This window comes from Hypanus sabinus, chromosome 31 (genome assembly GCF_030144855.1).
Source record: "Hypanus sabinus isolate sHypSab1 chromosome 31, sHypSab1.hap1, whole genome shotgun sequence".
Classification (NCBI taxonomy): Eukaryota; Metazoa; Chordata; class Chondrichthyes; order Myliobatiformes; family Dasyatidae; genus Hypanus; species Hypanus sabinus.
The window spans coordinates 31,195,529-31,214,665 of record NC_082736.1 but is presented as its reverse complement, the minus strand read 5'-3'; the positions used below and the strand labels follow the sequence as shown (position 1 = coordinate 31,214,665).

Sequence of the window (19,137 nt, the reverse complement as noted above, 5' to 3'; positions counted from 1 at the left end):
GGCTCTGTGGGCCGAAGGGCCTGTTCTGCGCTGCACTTCTGCCTGCAGGCTGATCCACGTCCCTCCGCGCCCTGCGTGTGTCCTCGTGAGCACCTCTATCGTATCTTCGTCCACCACCAGCCTGCAGCCGCCCGTCCCGGCTGTCTCTGGGAACAAGAACTGCCTTCCACACCTTCTCCTTTGAGCTTTTCCCCTCCTCTCGGCTGTTGGAACTTTACACCCCCGGGGAAAGAAATCTGGCCATCTCTGCCCCACATAGTACTACCAAGCTTCTCCCATCTTGCAGAGCGATTACCTCTTCCCGTTAACCAGGAACACTGTCTGGTTATGACTGCGCTAACGTTGCTGGAGATCGCCTCAGCATAGAATACCTGCTGGCTTAATTAAATTTGTGTAATTACTGGACACAGACACTTAATTGATCCTATCAGGATTATATATATACTCCAGGCGGTTGCATTTAAACCACGCTGTTTAAACAACAGTTGTCTTAATAGCCACCCAACCCATCGTCTGTCAGCAGTGGGAATATGTGATGGGACGGTGTGGAGGGAGATTCACTCTGCGTCTGACCCCGGGAGTGTGTGATGGGACGGTGTGGAGGGAGCTTCACTCTGTGTCTGACCCCGGGAGTGTGTGATGGGACGGTGTGGAGGGAGATTCACTCTGCGTCTGACCCCGGGAGTGTGTGATGGGACGGTGTGGAGGGAGCTTCACTCTGTGTCTGACCCCGGGAGTGTGTGATGGGACGGTGTGGAGGGAGATTCACTCTGCGTCTGACCCCGGGAGTGTGTGATGGGACGGTGTGGAGGGAGATTCACTCTGCGTCTGACCCCGGGAGTGTGTGATGGGACGGTGTGGAGGGAGCTTCACTCTGTGTCTGACCCCGGGAGTGTGTGATGGGACGGTGTGGAGGGAGATTCACTCTGTGCCTGACCCCGGGAGTGTGTGATGGGACAGTGTGGAGGGAGCTTCACTCTGTGTCTGACCCCGGGAGTGTGTGAAGGGACGGTGTGGAGGGAGATTCACTCTGCGTCTGACCCCGGGAGTGTGTGATGGGACGGTGTGGAGGGAGCTTCACTCTGTGTCTGACCCCGGGAGTGTGTGATGGGACGGTGTGGAGGGAGATTCACTCTGTGTCTGACCTCGGGAGTGTGTGATGGGACAGTGCGGAGGGAGCTTCACTGTGTCTGACCCCGGGAGTGTGTGATGGGACGGTGCGGAGGGAGCTTCTCTCTGTGTCTGACCCCGGGAGTGTGTGATGGGACGGTGTGGAGGGAGCTTCACTCTGTGTCTGACCCCGGGAGTGTGTGATGGGACGGTGTGGAGGGAGATTCACTCTGTGTCTGACCTCGGGAGTGTGTGATGGGACAGTGCGGAGGGAGCTTCACTGTGTCTGACCCCGGGAGTGTGTGATGGGATGGTGCGGAGGGAGCTTCTCTCTGTGTCTGACCCCGGGAGTGTGTGATGGGACAGTGTGGAGGGAGCTTCTCTCTGTGTCTGACCCCGGGAGTGTGTGATGGGACGGTGTGGAGGGAGATTCACTCTGCGTCTGACCCCGGGAGTGTGTGATGGGACAGTGTGGAGGGAGCTTCTCTCTGTGTCTGACCCCGGGAGTGTGTGAAGGGACGGTGTGGAGGGAGATTCACTCTGCGTCTGACCCCGGGAGTGTGTGATGGGACGGTGTGGAGGGAGCTTCACTCTGTGTCTGACCCCGGGAGTGTGTGATGGGACGGTGTGGAGGGAGATTCACTCTGTGTCTGACCCCGGGAGTGTGTGATGGGACGGTGTGGAGGGAGATTCACTCTGTGTCTGACCCCGGGAGTGTGTGATGGGACGGTGTGGAGGGAGCTTCACTCTGTGTCTGACCCCGGGAGTGTGTGATGGGACGGTGTGGAGGGAGATTCACTCTGTGTCTGACCCCGGGAGTGTGTGATGGGACGGTGTGGAGGGAGATTCACTCTGTGTCTGACCCCGGGAGTGTGTGATGGGACGGTGTGGAGGGAGCTTCACTCTGTGTCTGACCCCGGGAGTGTGTGATGGGACGGTGTGGAGGGAGATTCACTCTGTGTCTGACCCCGGGAGTGTGTGATGGGACGGTGTGGAGGGAGCTTCACTCTGTGTCTGACCCCGGGAGTGTGTGATGGGACGGTGTGGAGGGAGATTCACTCTGTGTCTGACCCCGGGAGTGTGTGATGGGACGGTGTGGAGGGAGCTTCACTCTGTGTCTGACCCCGGGAGTGTGTGATGGGACGGTGTGGAGGGAGATTCACTCTGTGTCTGACCCCGGGAGTGTGTGATGGGACGGTGTGGAGGGAGCTTCACTCTGTGTCTGACCCCGGGAGTGTGTGATGGGACGGTGTGGAGGGAGATTCACTCTGTGTCTAGCCTGTGTCGCCGCTGCCCCCTGCAGGTGAAGATGACAACGACGATGGCTCCAGTGAGGAACGGCTCCCCTCCTGCTTTGATTACATCATGCACTTCCTGACGGTGTTCTGGAAGGTTCTGTTTGCCTTCGTGCCCCCCACAGAGTACCTGAACGGCTGGGCCTGCTTCGTGGTCTCCATCATACTGATCGGGATCCTGACAGCCATCACCGGGGACCTGGCCAAGCACTTCGGCTGCACGATCGGGCTCAAGAATTCCGTCACCGCCATCGTCTTCGTGGCCTTGGGGACCTCCATCCCAGGTGAGCCCTCGCCTGCCCCACCCTCTCCCACACACACTCCTGTATCCTCATCGCTGCCCTACCCGCGTTCCTCCCGGGACGCTAGTGACCCCCGTCCTCGCCTTGCAGTCCATTCAGCTTGACTGCTGTCCGATGACGGAATCCTGCTCCTCTGAGGCCTTGTGCGAAGGTCGAGGCCTTTTCTCTTTGGCGAGAAGGAGGCTGCGAGGCCTGAAAGGTCGACCGAATAGCAGAAGCGTTTTCCCGGGACAGACAAGAGTTGAGGGGGCATTTAACGTGATTGGAGGAAAGCATGGGGTGGGGTATGCCAGAGGTAGGTTTTACACGGAGAGTGGGCTAGTGGGTGTGGAACATTCTGCCAGGAGTGGTGCCAGAGGCAGATACATTAGGGACATTTAAGGGACTCTTAGACAAGAACATGGATGAAAGAAAAATGGAGGCTATGTGGAAGGGAAGGGTTTGATTAATTTTGCAGTGGGTTAATGGGTCAGTACAACATTGTGGGCCGAAGGGCCTGTACTGTGCTCCCTGCAAGTTACCACACATTCTACTTTTTGCTCTTCCTTAATCCGTTAGCCCGTTCTTGGCCTAATTCCCTGGTCTGTCTGTGGCTCTGTGATTGGGCAGCCCCGACCTAGTTCCTGCTTTTAGAAAACCTCTTCACTCTCCATGGTGCTGACCATTTCTGCTTCGCCCCTAAACTTCCTGACCCCCCCGTCCTCTTCCATCCTCGTCCAAGCCGTCGGCGAACCGGGGTCCGAGTTGGAGGTTGACAGGTTCTTGATTGGCCAGGGCAAGACGGGATATGGGGGGTGGGGGGGGGGAAGGCAGGAGATTGGGGGCTGAGAGGGAAAATGGGTCAGCAATGATGAAATGGCTAGCAGACTCTTGATGGGCCAAGTGGCCTAATTCTGCTCTTCTGCTCTCTCATTTCTGTTTCCCAGCCACCTTGCTATTTTAACCGATATATTGTGCTGTGCAAAAGTCTCAGGCATCCTGGCTACATTACGTATATGTGCCCAAGACTTTTGCACAGGACTGTGTATAAGCTATTTTATGTATTTGTATTTATTATCATCGTGTCCTTTATCTTTCTGTGCTGCGTCGGACCTGGTAGCAATTATTTTGTTCTCCTTTACACTCGTGTGCTGGAAGACAGTCTAGAAAATAGCAACCTGAGGTATTCCTTAACCCCATGACCTTCAGACTCTTAACATTGAAACTTCTCTCAGTGTCCCAGATTTCAACACGCTTCTGACACACTAATATAAATCTTACTAACCTGACCCAGCTAACTGGCGTCGATGAGTTACCGCCCGTCATCCCGCCGGTGTTCGGGGCGGCAATGAGGGTCCCCCATCTCTGGCGGTGTTCAGGGCTTCCTTCATCGTGTCGGTAGCTTCCTCTCGGTTTTCACCACCGTCGGTCACTCGAGTCCCGGGCGGAGACTCGGGAACACCGTCGCACTCAGACGTAGCTGGTGTTTTTGTTTGACCAGTCCTGAACTGAACCCCCTGACCCTGGAGGACCAGTGGACAGCTCCTAGTCTGACCTCTGCCCTTTGACCTGTTTGGCATGGGTGACCCTACCAAAGCGCAAAGCCCCGACTCCAGCCAACGTCGCTCTCTGGGTCACCGAGGCAGGCGAGCCTCCCAAATCCTACTGCGGTCCTCTCGTAGGACCGGTGACTCGAGAGGCTTTTCTGGACATTTGATCAACCCCTGCTCACTTGTTCACCTTGTGTACCGGAAATGACATTAAACCAGGCTGAGTCTTGGATCATTAAATAATCTCGAACTGGCCACGTGGGGAGGGAAGCACTCGGCTGATCTCAGGGTAGACTGTAGGGTCAGCACAACATTCTGGGCCGAATGGCCTGTACTGCTCCACGTTCTGTGCGCTGTCAGGTGGTTAGGGTCTCTCCCTCAACACTCTGCCTGGCACAACACGCCCGGGCTTCTAAAATTAACTGAGATTATATCTGAGATATAAATACGTTCCTCCTGGCCAAGCTCACTCAGCTGTGACCCAGCCAAGCAGACTGTTTAATCTTGACACTCCAACTGGGGAAGGGTTCTTCCTCTGCCAGCAGATCCGCCTGGGACAGTGGAGGCCATTTAACCCATCCAATCTCTTCCAGCTCTTTGTAGAAAGAAGAGTCCGCAGAGGGAGCAAAGAGGGAAACTATATAAACGTATAGAAACATTAAAAATTAATGAAAGGAATAGATCAGATAGAGGCAGGAAAGTTGTTTCCACTAGAACTAGGGGACACAGCCTCAAGATTCGGAGGAGTAGATTTAGACAATAGACAATAGGTGCAGAAGTAGGCCCTTCGAGCCTGCACCGCCATTTTGAGATCATGGCTGATCAATTACTATCAATACCCGTTTCCTGCCTTGTCCCCATATCCATCCCTTGATTCCCCTATCCATAAGATACCTATCTAGCTCCTTCTTGAAAGCATCCAGAGAATTGGCCTCCACTGCCTTCCGAGGCAGTGCATTCCACACCTCCACAACTCTCTGGGAGAAGAAGTTTTTCCTCAACTCTGACGGAGATGAGGAGGAACTGCTTTTCCCAGAGAGTGGTGAATCTGTGGAATTCTCTGCCCAGTGAAGCAGTGGAGGCTGCCTCAGTAAATTTATTTAAGACAAAGTTGGATAGATTTTTGCATAGTAGGGGAATTAAGGGTTATGGGGAAAAGGCAGGTAGGTGGAGATGAGTCCATGGCCAGATCAGCCGTGATCTTATTGAATGGCGGAGCAGGTTCGATGGGCAAGATGGCCGACTCCTGCCCCTATTTCCCATGTTCTTATTAATTGGGGACTAGGGAAAGAATAGGTCCTTTTAAAATCAATTCCGAGGCAGAGGGGGCTGGCAAGGTTTTAAATGAAATGTTTCTTTTGTGTGTGTTTACTGTGGAGAAGCCAAGCTTAGGGAATTACAACAGTTCAGGCCGTTGACCCACAATGTGCACTAGGATCAATCTAACCCTTCCCTCCCACACAGCCCACCAATTTTCTATCATCCACATGCCTATCAAAGAGTCTGTTAACTATCTCTAATGTATCTGTCTCTCCCACTACCCCTGGCAGGATGTTCCACCCACACCCACCACCTCCTGTGGAAAGAATTTGCCTCTAACAGCCTGCCAACACTTTCCTCCTAAAATTATGCCCCCTGGGAAAAAAATCTGGCTGGCGGCTCAATCGAAGCCCCTTCTACACCTCTATCAGGTCACCTCTCATCCTCCTTCGCTCCAGAGAGAAAAGCCCTCGCTCGCTCGACCTCTCCTCATAAGGCGATCCCTCTAATTCAGGCAGTGACCTGGTATAATTCCTCTAAAGCTTCCACCTTACTTTCCCTCTCCCTGTAACCCTTACTAATTGACCTCCGCTTTAAATATACCCAATAACTTGGCCTCCGTAGCTGTCTGTGCCAGTGAATTCCATGGATTCTCTGCCCTCTGGCTGAAGAAATTCATGTTCTTTCTATTCCAATGGGATATCTCTCTATTCTGAGGCTGTGCTCTCTGATCCGATACTCTCCCACTATAGGAAACATCCTCTCCACATCCACTCTATCTGTGCCCTCTGGTCCTAGACTCTCCACTATAGGAAACATCATCTCCACATCCACTCTATCTGTGTCCTCTGGTCCTAGACTCCCCCACTATAGGAAACATCCTCTCCACATCCACTCTATCTGTGCCCTCTGGTCCTAGACTCTCCACTATAGGAAACATCATCTCCACATCCACTCTATCTGTGCCCTCTGGTCCTAGACTCTCTACTATAGGAAACATCCTCTCCACATCCACTCTATCTGTGCCCTCTGGTCCTAGACTCCCCCACTATAGGAAACATCCTCTCCACATCCAGTCTATCTGTGTCCTCTGGTCCTAGACTCTCCACTACAGGAAACATCCTCTCCACATCCACTCTATCTGTGCCCTCTGGTCCTAGACTCCCCCACTGTAGGAAACATCCTCTCCACATCCACTCTATCTGTGCCCTCTGGTCCTAGACTCTCCCACTATAGGAAACATCCTCTCCACATCCACTCTATCTGTGCCCTCTGGTCCTAGACTCCCCCACTGTAGGAAACATCCTCTCCACATCCACTCTATCTGTGCCCTCTGGTCCTAGACTCCCCCACTATAGGAAACATCCTCTCCACATCCACTCTATCTGTGCCCTCTGGTCCTAGACTCTCCCACTATAGGAAACATCCTCTCCACATCCACTCTATCTGTGTCCTCTGGTCCTAGACTCCCCCACTATAGGAAACATCCTCTCCACATCCACTCTATCTGTGTCCTCTGGTCCTAGACTCTCCCACTATAGGAAACATCCTCTCCACATCCACTCTATCTGTGTCCTCTGGTCCTAGACTCCCCACTATAGGAAACATCCTCTCCACATCCAGTCTGCTCTAAATGGACGTCATTCTACTCTGTCGCCTTCTTGTCAGCTCGAACCAGTCTGGCCGTTCCCCAAGACCTCTCTCATTAACGAGGCACAGAACTGCCACTCACTCTGGATGTTCTTTGTTCGTTTCTCGCACCATTCTCTGCAAACTGCTGTGCATGAAAATCGCAGGCGATCAGCAGTTGCCGAGATCCTCAATCCACCCCATCTGGCACCAGCAATCATTCTGCCATTCTGATGTTGGGGCTGGACAGCAACTGAGCCTCTTGACCGTGTCTACATGCTTTGATGCGTGCCGTTGCTGCCACGTGACTGGCTGATGAGATATTTGCGTTAATGAGCGGGTAGCAAAATGGCCACCGAGTGTTCAGTTAAGAGGAGAGGAGGGAGAAAATTTACGAAGCACGTTTTTCTTTACGTGGCGTGGTCGATGCCTGGAAGGGGCTGCTGGGTGTGGTGGTGGGCAGAGACAACGGGAGCCTTTTGAACAGACAGATGTGCTTGCAGGGTGCGGAGGGAGAGGCATCACACGAAGGCAGAAGAGATGAGCTTTAATTTCGGCATTGTCTAGCACAGACCTCAGGGGCCGAACGGCCTCCTCCTGGGGTGGGGTCTTTGCCGCTCTGCAGGCTCGCACTCTTGTCGCGGGGCCGACTGCGACGTTTCCGAGTTTGCCGAGTTGGACTGTTGAGCTGTGAGCAGACTGCGGGGAGTCTTCAAGCCGACAAGAAATGTGTGTGGGCAGGTAGCAAAAGCAGGCTCGTGTGCAGAGATGTGCAAATAGCAACTCGAACAGATTTGGAAATGTTACACTCTAGTTGCTGAGGGTGGCCAGGAAAGCCTCCACAGACACCTGCACTGGAGTAACATGCCCTCCAGCGGGGCAAGGTGCATGTCCGAGCCAATCACCTTTCCTGTCCAAGTAACTCTCTAATCTTTCTTTCTTCTCTAAGTGGTCTAATGGCGCTTGCCTCTACCAGTTCATTCTCTAACCCTGCCTCGTCGCTCTCCCACTACTCTCCCTCTCTCCTCCTTTGGTTCCCTCCCTAAGCCCTCATCTCTCTCTCGTCCTCATCGGTTTCCTCTCTCCGCTGACCCCCATCCCTCTCCCCCCCCCCGGTTTTTACCATCTCCCGCTCCCCTGTCTGCGCTCTCCTATCCAGCCTCCCACTCCCCTTCCAAACCCCCCCCCGCACCCTTCCCTCTTCCCCCCCAGACCCCTCTGCTTCCTACGCTCTCCCCTTCAGCGCCCACCTATCGATCGATCTCTCTCTCCCTTCTGCCATCCCTCCCCCTCTCCCTATCATTCCCCTATTTCCACACACTAATGCCCCCTCTTTTCCGGCCCTGTACAGACACGTTTGCCAGCAAGGTGGCAGCCATTCAGGACCAGTTCGCTGACGCCTCCATCAGCAACGTGACGGGGAGCAATGCCGTCAACGTCTTCCTGGGCATCGGCGTGGCCTGGACCCTGTCCGCCATCTACTGGGCCACCAAGGGCCAGTCTTTCCGCGTGGACCCGGGAAACCTGGCCTTCTCCGTCACCATCTTCACCATCTTCGCCTTGGTCGCCATTGCCATCCTGTTGTACCGCCGCCGCCGGGAAATCGGGGGCGAGCTCGGGGGCCCCTGGGCGGCCAAGCTCTGCACCTCGGGCTTCTTCATCCTGCTCTGGCTCGCTTACATCATCCTGTCCAGCCTGGAGGCCTACTGCTATATCAGCGGCTTCTGAGGCCCGGTCCCCTGGGGAGGGTGGGGGGGGGGGGGGGGAGCAGGTCAGGTTTCCGTTTTCCCCGGGGCCTTCCAGCTCGTGGTCCCCGGTCAACTGGGCCCTGTCCCGCGGGGCTTCCCGCTCGCGGTCCTGAACGGCTTCGGATCCCGGCCACCTGGGAAATTGCGATTCCAGATCGCACATGGACAGGGGCCCCTGCCTTCCGATCGTCGAGGAGGGTGGAGTCAGGATCTTTCCGACAGCGATCCTCCTCCCCGACTGCTCAGCTCCCCCAGGGTTTAAGGATAATTCTGTGGGAGGGGGGAAGATTCATTCACTTCTGGTTGGCGTTACCAACCCCAGCACACCCCCGACCCAATTTTAGCCCCCTTGTCCCCCTCGAGCCCTTACTGGGCTGTCACCTGGTTTGAACACCTCCCCCCATTCCCTCACATCTGTCCTGTCCCCCCTTAAATAACAGGGTGGTCCAGGGCAGTAGATGGAGGCTTCCCTTGCTGTTCAGTTGAAACTGGCCCTCGGTAGGGTGGGGTTAAAGAACCATCTTAACCTCCCCCCACCACAGGCCCCGGAGGGAGGGCCGTGGAGGCAGCCCGGACCACATTTCCAAAGAAGGGCCTAAAATTGAAACCTCTTTACTCCTCCCGCTCCCGACACAGAGCGATCAATAGATCTTGTTGATCTGTGGGTAGGGAGGTGATCCCCGAGCTCAACTCAGTGATTCCCTTCCTCAGCTCTCAGGGATCCGGAACTCAGATGCAGGAAGGTGACAGCCTTGGAGAGAGAGAGATATTGGACGGTTGCCATGATGACGAGGCCTCAATTTGGACCAGCGAGGCAACAGGCTGAATCGACGTTTCCCACCACCACACCATCCATCCATCTCCCCTCCCCACTACAAGATGGAGCCTGAAACACACAAGGAAACTCTCAGCCACAAATTACATGTTGACTTTTCTCGGAACGCTGGGGTGTATTTGCAGCCAATTTGGTTGCCACTGAAGTGGGGGGGGAGGGGGTCCTCCCCCGGCAACCGAGCGGGGAAGTTGTGTCTGCGTTTTCCTCAGGTTGGGCCTGGGTGCAGTAGCGCAGCGGGCAGAGGTTTTACCAGAGCGCGTTAGGAGCGCGGCTTCGCGGTGTTAGGGTAGGAGCAGGGTTGCCACCGTGTCACACTAGATCCCAGGAGTGGGACTCTCGCCTCTAGTGGGCTGCCATGGTGCGCCGTCGGGCCTAGGAGAGAGGCTTTACCACCTGAGGAGGTCCACGGCGTTACCCGGCAGCGAGCTTGTTCACAAAGCATTAAAGATCTAAAACTGAGGAAATTTTAACGAGTGTGACACCAATCTCATTGAGAATCAGACCAACTGTAGTAGGCCAGAGAGAACCTGACCTGAAATACACACTGAGTCTTCTCGGAGTGATGGGAAAGGCGGAGGGACAGCAATATTCCCGTAATTTCTAATGACCGGTGTGTGGAAGAGTCTTGCGCTGTACAATTTTTTGCCCAGTGACATGTGCGCACTGGATTTTCTATAGAGAGGTATTCATTTTAACGGCTAGCGAAATGCTATCCGTAAGTACTTTGATCTCCTCTGGGTTTGACCGTTCTTGCTCTTGTTCGTCTGCAATGACACAAAACATGAAGCAGGCCTGCAGAGGGTAATGGAGGATTTTCCTGTCAGAGTTTTTGCACGCTGGCCACATGTGATTTACTGCTAAATGACGCTTCGAAAAGCCAAGTGGCCAAATATCACGCCACTTCTTCCTGCTTGCAAATTCTGCGGCAACTTTTGCCTCACGACAATACACGCCGGTAACACCAGTTTCTGTATTTCTCGTAGCTGCACATTCCTGACCTCGTGAGCTTCCGCTGTAGCAGCCTCTACTGTTTTATTAAGCCATTCCTCTTTAAATGAACTCAGTACTTTTGTGCTGCACACCCTTTGCTTCTTTGGAATTCGACCGTAGTGAATCAATATTTATTCAATAAAAACAGTATAAATAAGCCAGTTCTAAAATCCACAAATCATCACAAACTCCAAGTTGTCAACACCGTCCGCATCAGAAACCAGAAAAGGAAATGTGATCGTGTATGATCGTGAAACATACTGAACAGGCCGACAAGGTAAAGACTGACAACCTCTTGTGTGCAGTTTAAATTCCTTTGTGCCCGAGTAGCAAAAGATGTGTGTACGCATGCGTACGCCTCAGAGGGAACGTTAGTCGGCAGGCGTAAGTTGTCAAAGGACACCATCCTACAGATACCTGATCTCAAGATCACAGAACACCTCAGGAGTGTGTGATGGGACGGTGTGGAGGGAGCTTCACTCTGTGTCTGACCCTGGGAGTTGTGTGATGGGACGGTGTGGAGGGGGCTTCACTCTGTGTCTGACCCCGGGAGTGTGTGATGGGACGGTGCGGAGGGAGCTTCACTCTGTGTCTGACCCCGGGAGTGTGTGATGGGTCGGTGTGGAGGCAGCTTCACTCTGTGTCTGACCCTGGGAGTGTGTGATGGGACGGTGCGGAGGGAACTTCACTGTGTCTGACCCCAGGAGTGTGTGATGGGACGGTGCGGAGGGAGATTCACTCTGTGTCTGACCCCGGGAGTGTGTGATGGGACGGTTTGGAGGGAGCTTCACTCTGTGTCTGATCCCGGGAGTGTGATGGGACGGTGTGGAGGGAGCGTCACTCTGTGTCTGACCCCAGGAGTGTGTGATGGGACGGTGTGGAGGGAGCTTCACTCTGTGTCTGACCCCGGGAGTGTGTGATGGGACGGTGTGAAGGGAGATTCACTCTGTGTCTGACCCCAGGAGTGTGTGATGGGACGGTTTGGAGGGAGCTTCACTCTGTGTCTGATCCCGGGAGTGAGTGATGGGACGGTGTGGAGGGAGCTTCACTCTGATGACCCAAACTACTCCCGACAGGTCTGTGATGATGAATACTCTCTTCGACAACAGAACACACAGAGCCCAGAACTGATTTCTGTTGTATAAGACCCGCCTTTCGTGTGGGAGTGAGAGAGAAAATTGTTTTAAAGTATTAAATGTCAGATAATCTCTATATCAGAATGAATTATAAAAACAGCACTCGTAAAATCATATTTCTACTCTCCCGTAGTACAGATCACATTTAACTTGGAGGAAGCAGATCTGATGGGGTGAGAGTTGGACCCCCTCTCCATCTCTGATAGAGACTCCTGCTGAGGGTCTCCTTATGTCAAAACTGAGCTGACAGCACATTATCTGAATTCATGAATCTTGAATGATCATTTTTAATTGATTGCATAAGGAGTAGACCATCTGGTCCGCCTAGCCTGCTCCACCATTCAATAAGCTCACGGCTGATCTGGCCATGGACATCTCCACCTACCTGTCTTTCCCCCGTAACCCTCAATTCCCCTACTGTGCAAAAATCTACCCAGACTTGTCTTAAATAAATTTACTGAGGCAGCCTCCACTGCTTCATTGGGCAGAGAATTCCACAGATTCACCACTCTCTGGGAAAAGCAGTTCCTCCTCATCTCCGTCCTAAATCTACTCCCTGAATCTTGAGGCTTTGTCCCCTCGTTCTAGTCTCACCTACCAGTGGAAACAACTTTCCTGCCTCTATCTTATCTATCCCTTTCATAATTTTATATGTTTCTATAAGATCTCCTCTCATTCTTCTGAATTCCAACAAGTCCCAGGTGACTCAATCTCTCCTCATAGTCTAACCCCTCATCTCTGGAATCAGCCTGGTGAACTGCCTCCGAAGCCAGTATATCCTTCCTCGAGTAAGGAGACCAGAACCGCACGCAGTACTCCAGGTGCGGCCTCACCAGTACCCTGTACAGTTGCAGCTTGGCCTCCCTGCTCTTCAATTCAATCCCTCTAGCAATGAAGGCCCACATCCCATTTGCCTTCTCGACAGCCTGCTGTACCTGCAAACCAACCTTTTGTGATTCATACACAAACACTCCCAAGTCCCCTCTGCCCAGCAGCATGCTGCAATCTTTATCATTTAAATAATACTCTGATCTTCCATTTTTCCTTCCGAAGTGGATGACCTGGCATTTACCAACATTGTGCTCCATCTGCCAGATCCTTGCCCACTCACTAAACCTATCTATATCTCTCTGCAGGCTCTCCATATTCCCTGCACAATTTGCTTTTCCACTCAGTTTAGAATCATCAGCAAACTTAGATACACTCTGCTCAGTTAGTTTAGCTTCAAAGTACAGTTCTCTGAAATAGTGGGATAAAGATGGTCTTTCTTCCCTCAGGCCTCGTGGCTCTTTATCCATTATTTAATTCATTGCATTTCTTTGAAATTTCTAAATCATCTGTTGTATGTGTGTGTGTGTGTGTAGGCAGAGTGTCAGGGAGAGGATTTGGTTTATTGAGTGAAACAGCGCAGGACAGGCCCATTGATTTAACCCCAGCCTAATCACGGGACAATTTACAATGCCCAATAAACCTATGAATCGGTACGTCTTTGGGAGAAAACCGGGGCACCTGGTGGAAACTCAGGCGGATGCAGGAAGGAACGTGCAAACTTGCTGAGTTTGCCACGAAAAACTCCGTTCTGATGCCTGTGCTGTCGGACCGCAACGTTACCACGGCAACCAAACCTCTGGGCCTCAGCACTAGGCCGAGAAGCCTTCTCCCGGCCTGTGCACGTGTGAGGGGATGCAAAGGGTCTGACGGTCTTGCTGCACCCCAGGAGGCTTCCTGCACATGAGAGGGAAGCCTGAGGTACCAAGGGTTTATCAGGATGTGTCGAGAGATAGGTTGGCCTCCTGATGGTAAGCCAGTGTACAGAGCCAGTGAGAAAGCAAGAAACTTCTCCACTACCAACCGATCCCAGAGAGAAACTTATCCAGGGTTCAGGGGTTGTAGGATAACAGATCGCTGGGATCTTACCCAAGGGCTCAAGTGGTTAAATATAGAATATTAGAGGCTGGGATCTAATCCAGAGGTTCGGGGATTTTTATGTAGATTAACAGGTCCCCACCGGCATTAATTCAGCTCCGTCTCATTATCCCTCAGTGACCTTCTCCCCTAGCACCGTGTCACTGACTGTATCCCCTCTGACGTTAATCTAGCTCCCTCACAACATCCCTCAGTGTCTCCCTCACAGGGTGCTAGAGGGGAGGGGACACTGAGGGACCGTGTGACGGAGCTGGATTAATGTCAGTGGGGATACAGTCAGTGACTGGGGAAGTGGGGTCACTGAGGGAGTGTGTGAGGGAGCTGGATTAATGTCAGTGACACAGGACGATGGGGAGAGGGGTCACTGAGGGATGGTGTGAGGGAGCTGGATTAACGTCAGTGAGGATACAGTCAGTGACTAGGGATCCTAGGGTAGAGGGGTCACTGAGGGAGGGTGTGAGGGAGTTGGATTAATGCCAGTTGCCCGCCCGTGAGGGGTGGGTGAGCTGAGGTGGGAGGAGAGAGCTCGGGTTAATCGGAGTCAGATCTGTCCCAGCACTGTAATCAAGGTGTCAGGTTCCCACTCGGTTCGACAGGCCGAGACCAAGCCCAGTAATTATTTCTTCAGCGGGAGCAGTGCAGACTCCAGAGAGGGTTAAGCGGGGATACAGCCTGGTGTGACTGCCCCCCACCGGAGGTACACTCTTAACCCACGTACCCCAGCCCTCCCTGGGGACAGGTCTCTGCCCCTCTCCACTCTCCCTCCTCCTCCTTTGCCATCTCTCTCCCACCCTGTCCTCTTTCTTCCTTCAGAAACATAGAAAACCTGCAGCACAATTCGGGCCCTTCGGCCTACCACAGAAATCACTAGGCTTACCCACAGCCCTCTGTTTTACTAAGCTCCATGTACCTATCCAAAAGCCTCTTAAAAGACCCTATCGTATCCGTCTCCACCACCGTCGCCGGCAGCCCATTCCACACACTCACCACTCTCTGAGTAAAAAACTTACCCCTGACATCCCCTCTGTACCTACCCCCCAGCACCTTAAGCCTGTGTCCGCTTGTGGCAACCATTTCAGCCCTGGGAAAAAAGCCTCTGACTATCCACACGATCAATGCCTCTCATCATCTTGTACACCTCTATCAGGTCATCTCTCATCCTCCGTCACTCCGAGGAATAAAGGCCGAGTTCACTCAACCTATTCTCATAAGGCATACTCCCCAATCCAGGCAACATCCTTGTAACTCTCCCCTGCACCCTTTCTATGGCTTCCACATCCTTCCTGTAGTGAGGCGACCAGAACTGAGCACGGTACTCCAAGTGGGGTCTGACCTAGGTCCGATATAACTGCAACATTACCTTTTGACTCCTAAACTCAATCCCATGATTGATGAAGGCCAATGCACCGTTTGCCTTCTTAACCAGAGAGTCAACCTGCGCAGCAGCTTTGAGTGTCCTATGGACTTGGACCCCAAGATCCCTCTGATCCTCCACACTGCCAAAAGTCTTACCATTAATACTATATTCTGCTATCATATTTGACCTACCAAACTGAACCACCTCACACTTAACTGGGTTGAACTCCATCTGCCACTTCTCAGCCCGGTTTTGCATCCTATTGATGTCCCACTGTAACTTCTGACAGCCCTCCACACTATCCACAACACCCCCAACCTTTGAGTCATCAGCAAACTTACTAACGCATCCTGCCACTTCCTCTCCCTTCACCCTCCTCTTCTCCCACTCTCCCCTCTATTTTCTCGTTCACCCCTCAGCGCTTTCCTCCTCTCTCCTGTCCCTCTCTTCCTTCACCATCCTCCCTCCCTCCTGTCCATCTCCCCTCTTACACTGCCCCTCTCCCTCCCCTCCCTCTTTCTCTTTACACTCTCTTCCTCCACCTCCCCTCCTTCCCCTCGCCACCACCATCTCCACTCTGTCCTCATTCGCTCCTCCCTCCCTTCTCTCTTCTGACCCTCTAGCTCTCCCTACCTCCTCCCTCTTTGCTCCCGCTAGCCTCTCCCCGACTCTCATCTTTACATTCTCTCTCTCCCAACTTTGTCCTCACTCCACTCATCCTCTCCCTTCCCACTCTCCCCTCTCTCCCTTCTTTCCCCAACTCCCCCTTCCTTTCTCTCCTCTGTACTCTCTTCTCTACTCCCTTCCTCCTGTCTCCCTCCCCATCCTCTCTATGCCTTCCCTCACTACCCCTCCTCTCCCTCTCCCCTCCCCTTCTCTCATCACCAATGTCTCCAAGGCTTTCTTTAACGTCTGTAATGAGCTTGACTCTACACCTCACCCCGGCCATGTGTACCAATCACCCACCATTCGGTGTTGAATGCCTTCTGCCTCATACTTGCCTCCAATCACCTTAAAAATAATGCCCCTCATATCTGACACTCCAACCCTGGGTTTTATGCTTCTTGTCGTTTCTCAACTTCAGAGGTGAAGGGGTTGGCATGGTACTGTGGGCTGAAAGTGGAATTCCTCCAGTTTATAACAATTACAGCACGGAAACAGGCCATCTCGGCCCTTCTAGTCCGTGCCGAACGCTTACTCTCACCTAGTCCCACCGACCTGCACTCAGCCCATAACCCTCCATTCCTTTCCTGTCCATATCCTTATCCAATTTTACTTTAAATGACAATACCGAACCTGCCTCCACCACTTCTACCGGAAGCTCGTTCCACACAGCCACCACTCTCTGAGTAAAAAAGTTCCCCCTCATGTTACCTCTAAACTTTTGCCCCTTAACTCTCAACTCATGTCCTCTTGTTTGAATCTCCCCTACTCTCAATGGAAAAAGCCTATCCACATCAACTTTATCTATCCCCCTTGTAATTTTAAATAACTTATTTTCTGTGTTCGGGTCCCAGCAAGATTAGGCTGAAGGTCAGAGGGTAAATAGTCTGTACTTTGGGGCAGAAAGCTAAAGACTTTGAACGAAACAAGGCAAAGCATTTCCACACGTTGGGTAGGATGACAGGGAGCCTCGGGGGACCAGATCGTTTAGCTCAGCCCATCTTATTCCCGGGGCCCTGGAGGGAGTGTCACACCGAGGGAGGGGCGGTGAGGAAGGAGTGTCACACCGAGGGAGGGGCTGTGAGGAGGACCAAGGGAGGGGTGGTGAGGAAGGAGTGTCACACTGAGGGAGGGGCTGTGAGGAGGGAGTGTCATGATGTGGGAGCCCCACAACCTTCCCTTAGATTCCCAAATTGAGGAATAGCCTGGGAAGAGGGTTGCTGGGTAGACATGATGCCTTGGTCACCGGGTCAGGCAGCGTCCGTGGAGGAAGACGGACAGTCAACGTTTTGGGTTGAGACCGAGAGGGGGTGCGGGGAGACGGGAGGTGATGGGTGAAAGATGAAGGGGGTCATGACTCCAGATTCAGAGTCCGTGTATCCAGAGCCACTGCTGATGGTGGAAGAGGGGACAGTGGCAAAGAGAGGAGGAGGACCGGGCGGCGTCAAGAACAAGAGGGCGCCGGGGAGATTCACCAGGATGACAGAGTGCGTCTTATGAGGAGAGGCTGAGCGAGGTGGGGCTTTTCCCTCTGGAGTGAGGGAGGTGACTCAATAGAGGAGTACAAGATGACGAGAGGCACAGATCGAGTGGACGGCTGGAGGCTTTTTCCTGTGGGTGGAAATGGCTAATACAAAGGGCATACTTTTAAGGTGATTGGAGGAGAGTATTGGGGGGGGGGTGGAATGGCAGAGGTATTTTATTTTACACAGAGAGTGGTGGGTGTGTGTGTGTGGAACGCCCTGCCAGGGGTAGAGGCAGGTACAGTAGGGGCATTTGAGAGATTCTTGGGCACATGGGTGACCGGATAACCATGTAGAGGGAAGGGTTAGATTGATCTCAGAGGAGGTGACAGAGTTAAAGATTACCTTTATTTGTCACGTGCTCATCGAAACAGAGAGTGTAAAGTGTTCAAACCGGTGAGGATCGAGCTGGGCAGCTCGCGAGTGTGGCCACGCTTCCGGTGCCGATATAGCACGCCCGCAACCTGCCCGTCTTCGGGAGGAAACCCACGCTGGGGATGTACAAACTCCTCACAGGCAGTGGTGGGAATTGAGCCCGGGTCGGTGATCAGGCCGTGAAGCTCTCCACCGGGCCAAAAGTGCGGGGAGGGGGGTAGGCCTTGGGAAAATGGGGGAGGAGGCGGGGTGAGGGGGAATGGTGTGGGCAAGGACCAAATTATAACCACAGGCCTAGTCAAGGAGATGGACTTGTCCTTCCAGTGACCCGCCCCCACTCCCCAGTCTGACCTTTCACCCCTCTTACCTGCCCATCACCTCTCCCTGTCTGACTCCTCCTTCTCCAGCCCAGCCTCCTTCCCCTCCCCTCACCTTACCTTGAGCTCTTTCCCCCTTCCTTCTCAGTCCTGACAAAGGGTCTCGGCCCGAAACGGCGACTGTTCACTCTTTTCCAAAGATGCTGCCTGGCCTCCTGAATACCTCCAGCATCTTGTGCGTGTTGCCAATGTGTCGAATTCCCGGTTTAGGACACCCTCAAACCCGACCCCCTCCCCCTTACTCTGTCAAACCAACCCCAAATCATAGTCGACTTGGGAAGCCCCCCCAAACTGTTTGCATCAGCAAGCAAAAAAGCGGCCAGTGAGTGACAATAAACCTGATTCTGAGGGGTAGAGAGAGGCAGCGGACCCGTGTGTATGCCTAGCCCAGACAGGGAAGGTGGCAGAGGGGAAGACAAAGAGAGGGAGGGGGAGAAGGGAGATAAAATTAATGAGAATCAGAATCAGGTTTAATATCACCAGCATACGTCTTGAAATTTGTTGTTATGCAGCAGTAGCCACAAAAGTATGTATCACAGAAAAGTTAAATAAGCAGTGCAAAATAGTGAGATAGTGTTCATAGGTTCAATGTCCATTTAGGAATCAGATGGCGGAGGGGATGAAGCTGTTCCTGAATCATTGTGTGTGTGCCTTCAGGCTCCTGTACCTCCTACCTGATGGTAGCAATGTCTTGGGTGGTGGGGGCCCATAATGATGGGATAAATTTGAGACACCGCTCCTTGAAGATGTCCTGGACGCTACGAAGGCCGGTGCCCACGATGGAGCTGACTGAGTTTACAACTCCCTGCAGGTTATCTCGACCCTGTGCCGTAGTCCAAACCCCACCCCGTCCACATACGAGACGGGGGTGCAGCCAGTCAGATTTCTGTGGAAATTCGCAAGCGTCTTTGGTGACAAACCAAATTTCCTCAGACTCCTAATGAAATACAGCCACCGTTGTGCCTTCATTGTAGCTGCCCCTTGTCAGACAGAGTTCGGTCACCAGAGAATTCACAGAACTCCAGGGAGGGAGAGGGGAGGGGGAGAGACGGAGGAAAAGAGAGAGAGGGGGAACAGAAAGG

At 53.1% G+C, this 19,137-nt stretch overlaps 1 protein-coding gene across 1 annotated transcript in view; it reads left to right on the top strand.

Annotated features, from left to right (window-relative positions):
* slc8a4a (solute carrier family 8 member 4a) overlaps window positions 1-8,859 on the top strand; it is a 152,849-nt gene extending 143,990 nt beyond the window's left edge. Inside the window, 2 exon segments of the mRNA XM_059955323.1 lie at window positions 2,414-2,689; window positions 8,477-8,859. Of these exon segments, the coding sequence (XP_059811306.1) occupies window positions 2,414-2,689; window positions 8,477-8,853 (653 nt within the window). The 3' untranslated portion in view covers window positions 8,854-8,859.
* The last annotated feature ends 10,278 nt before the right edge of the window (window positions 8,860-19,137 follow it).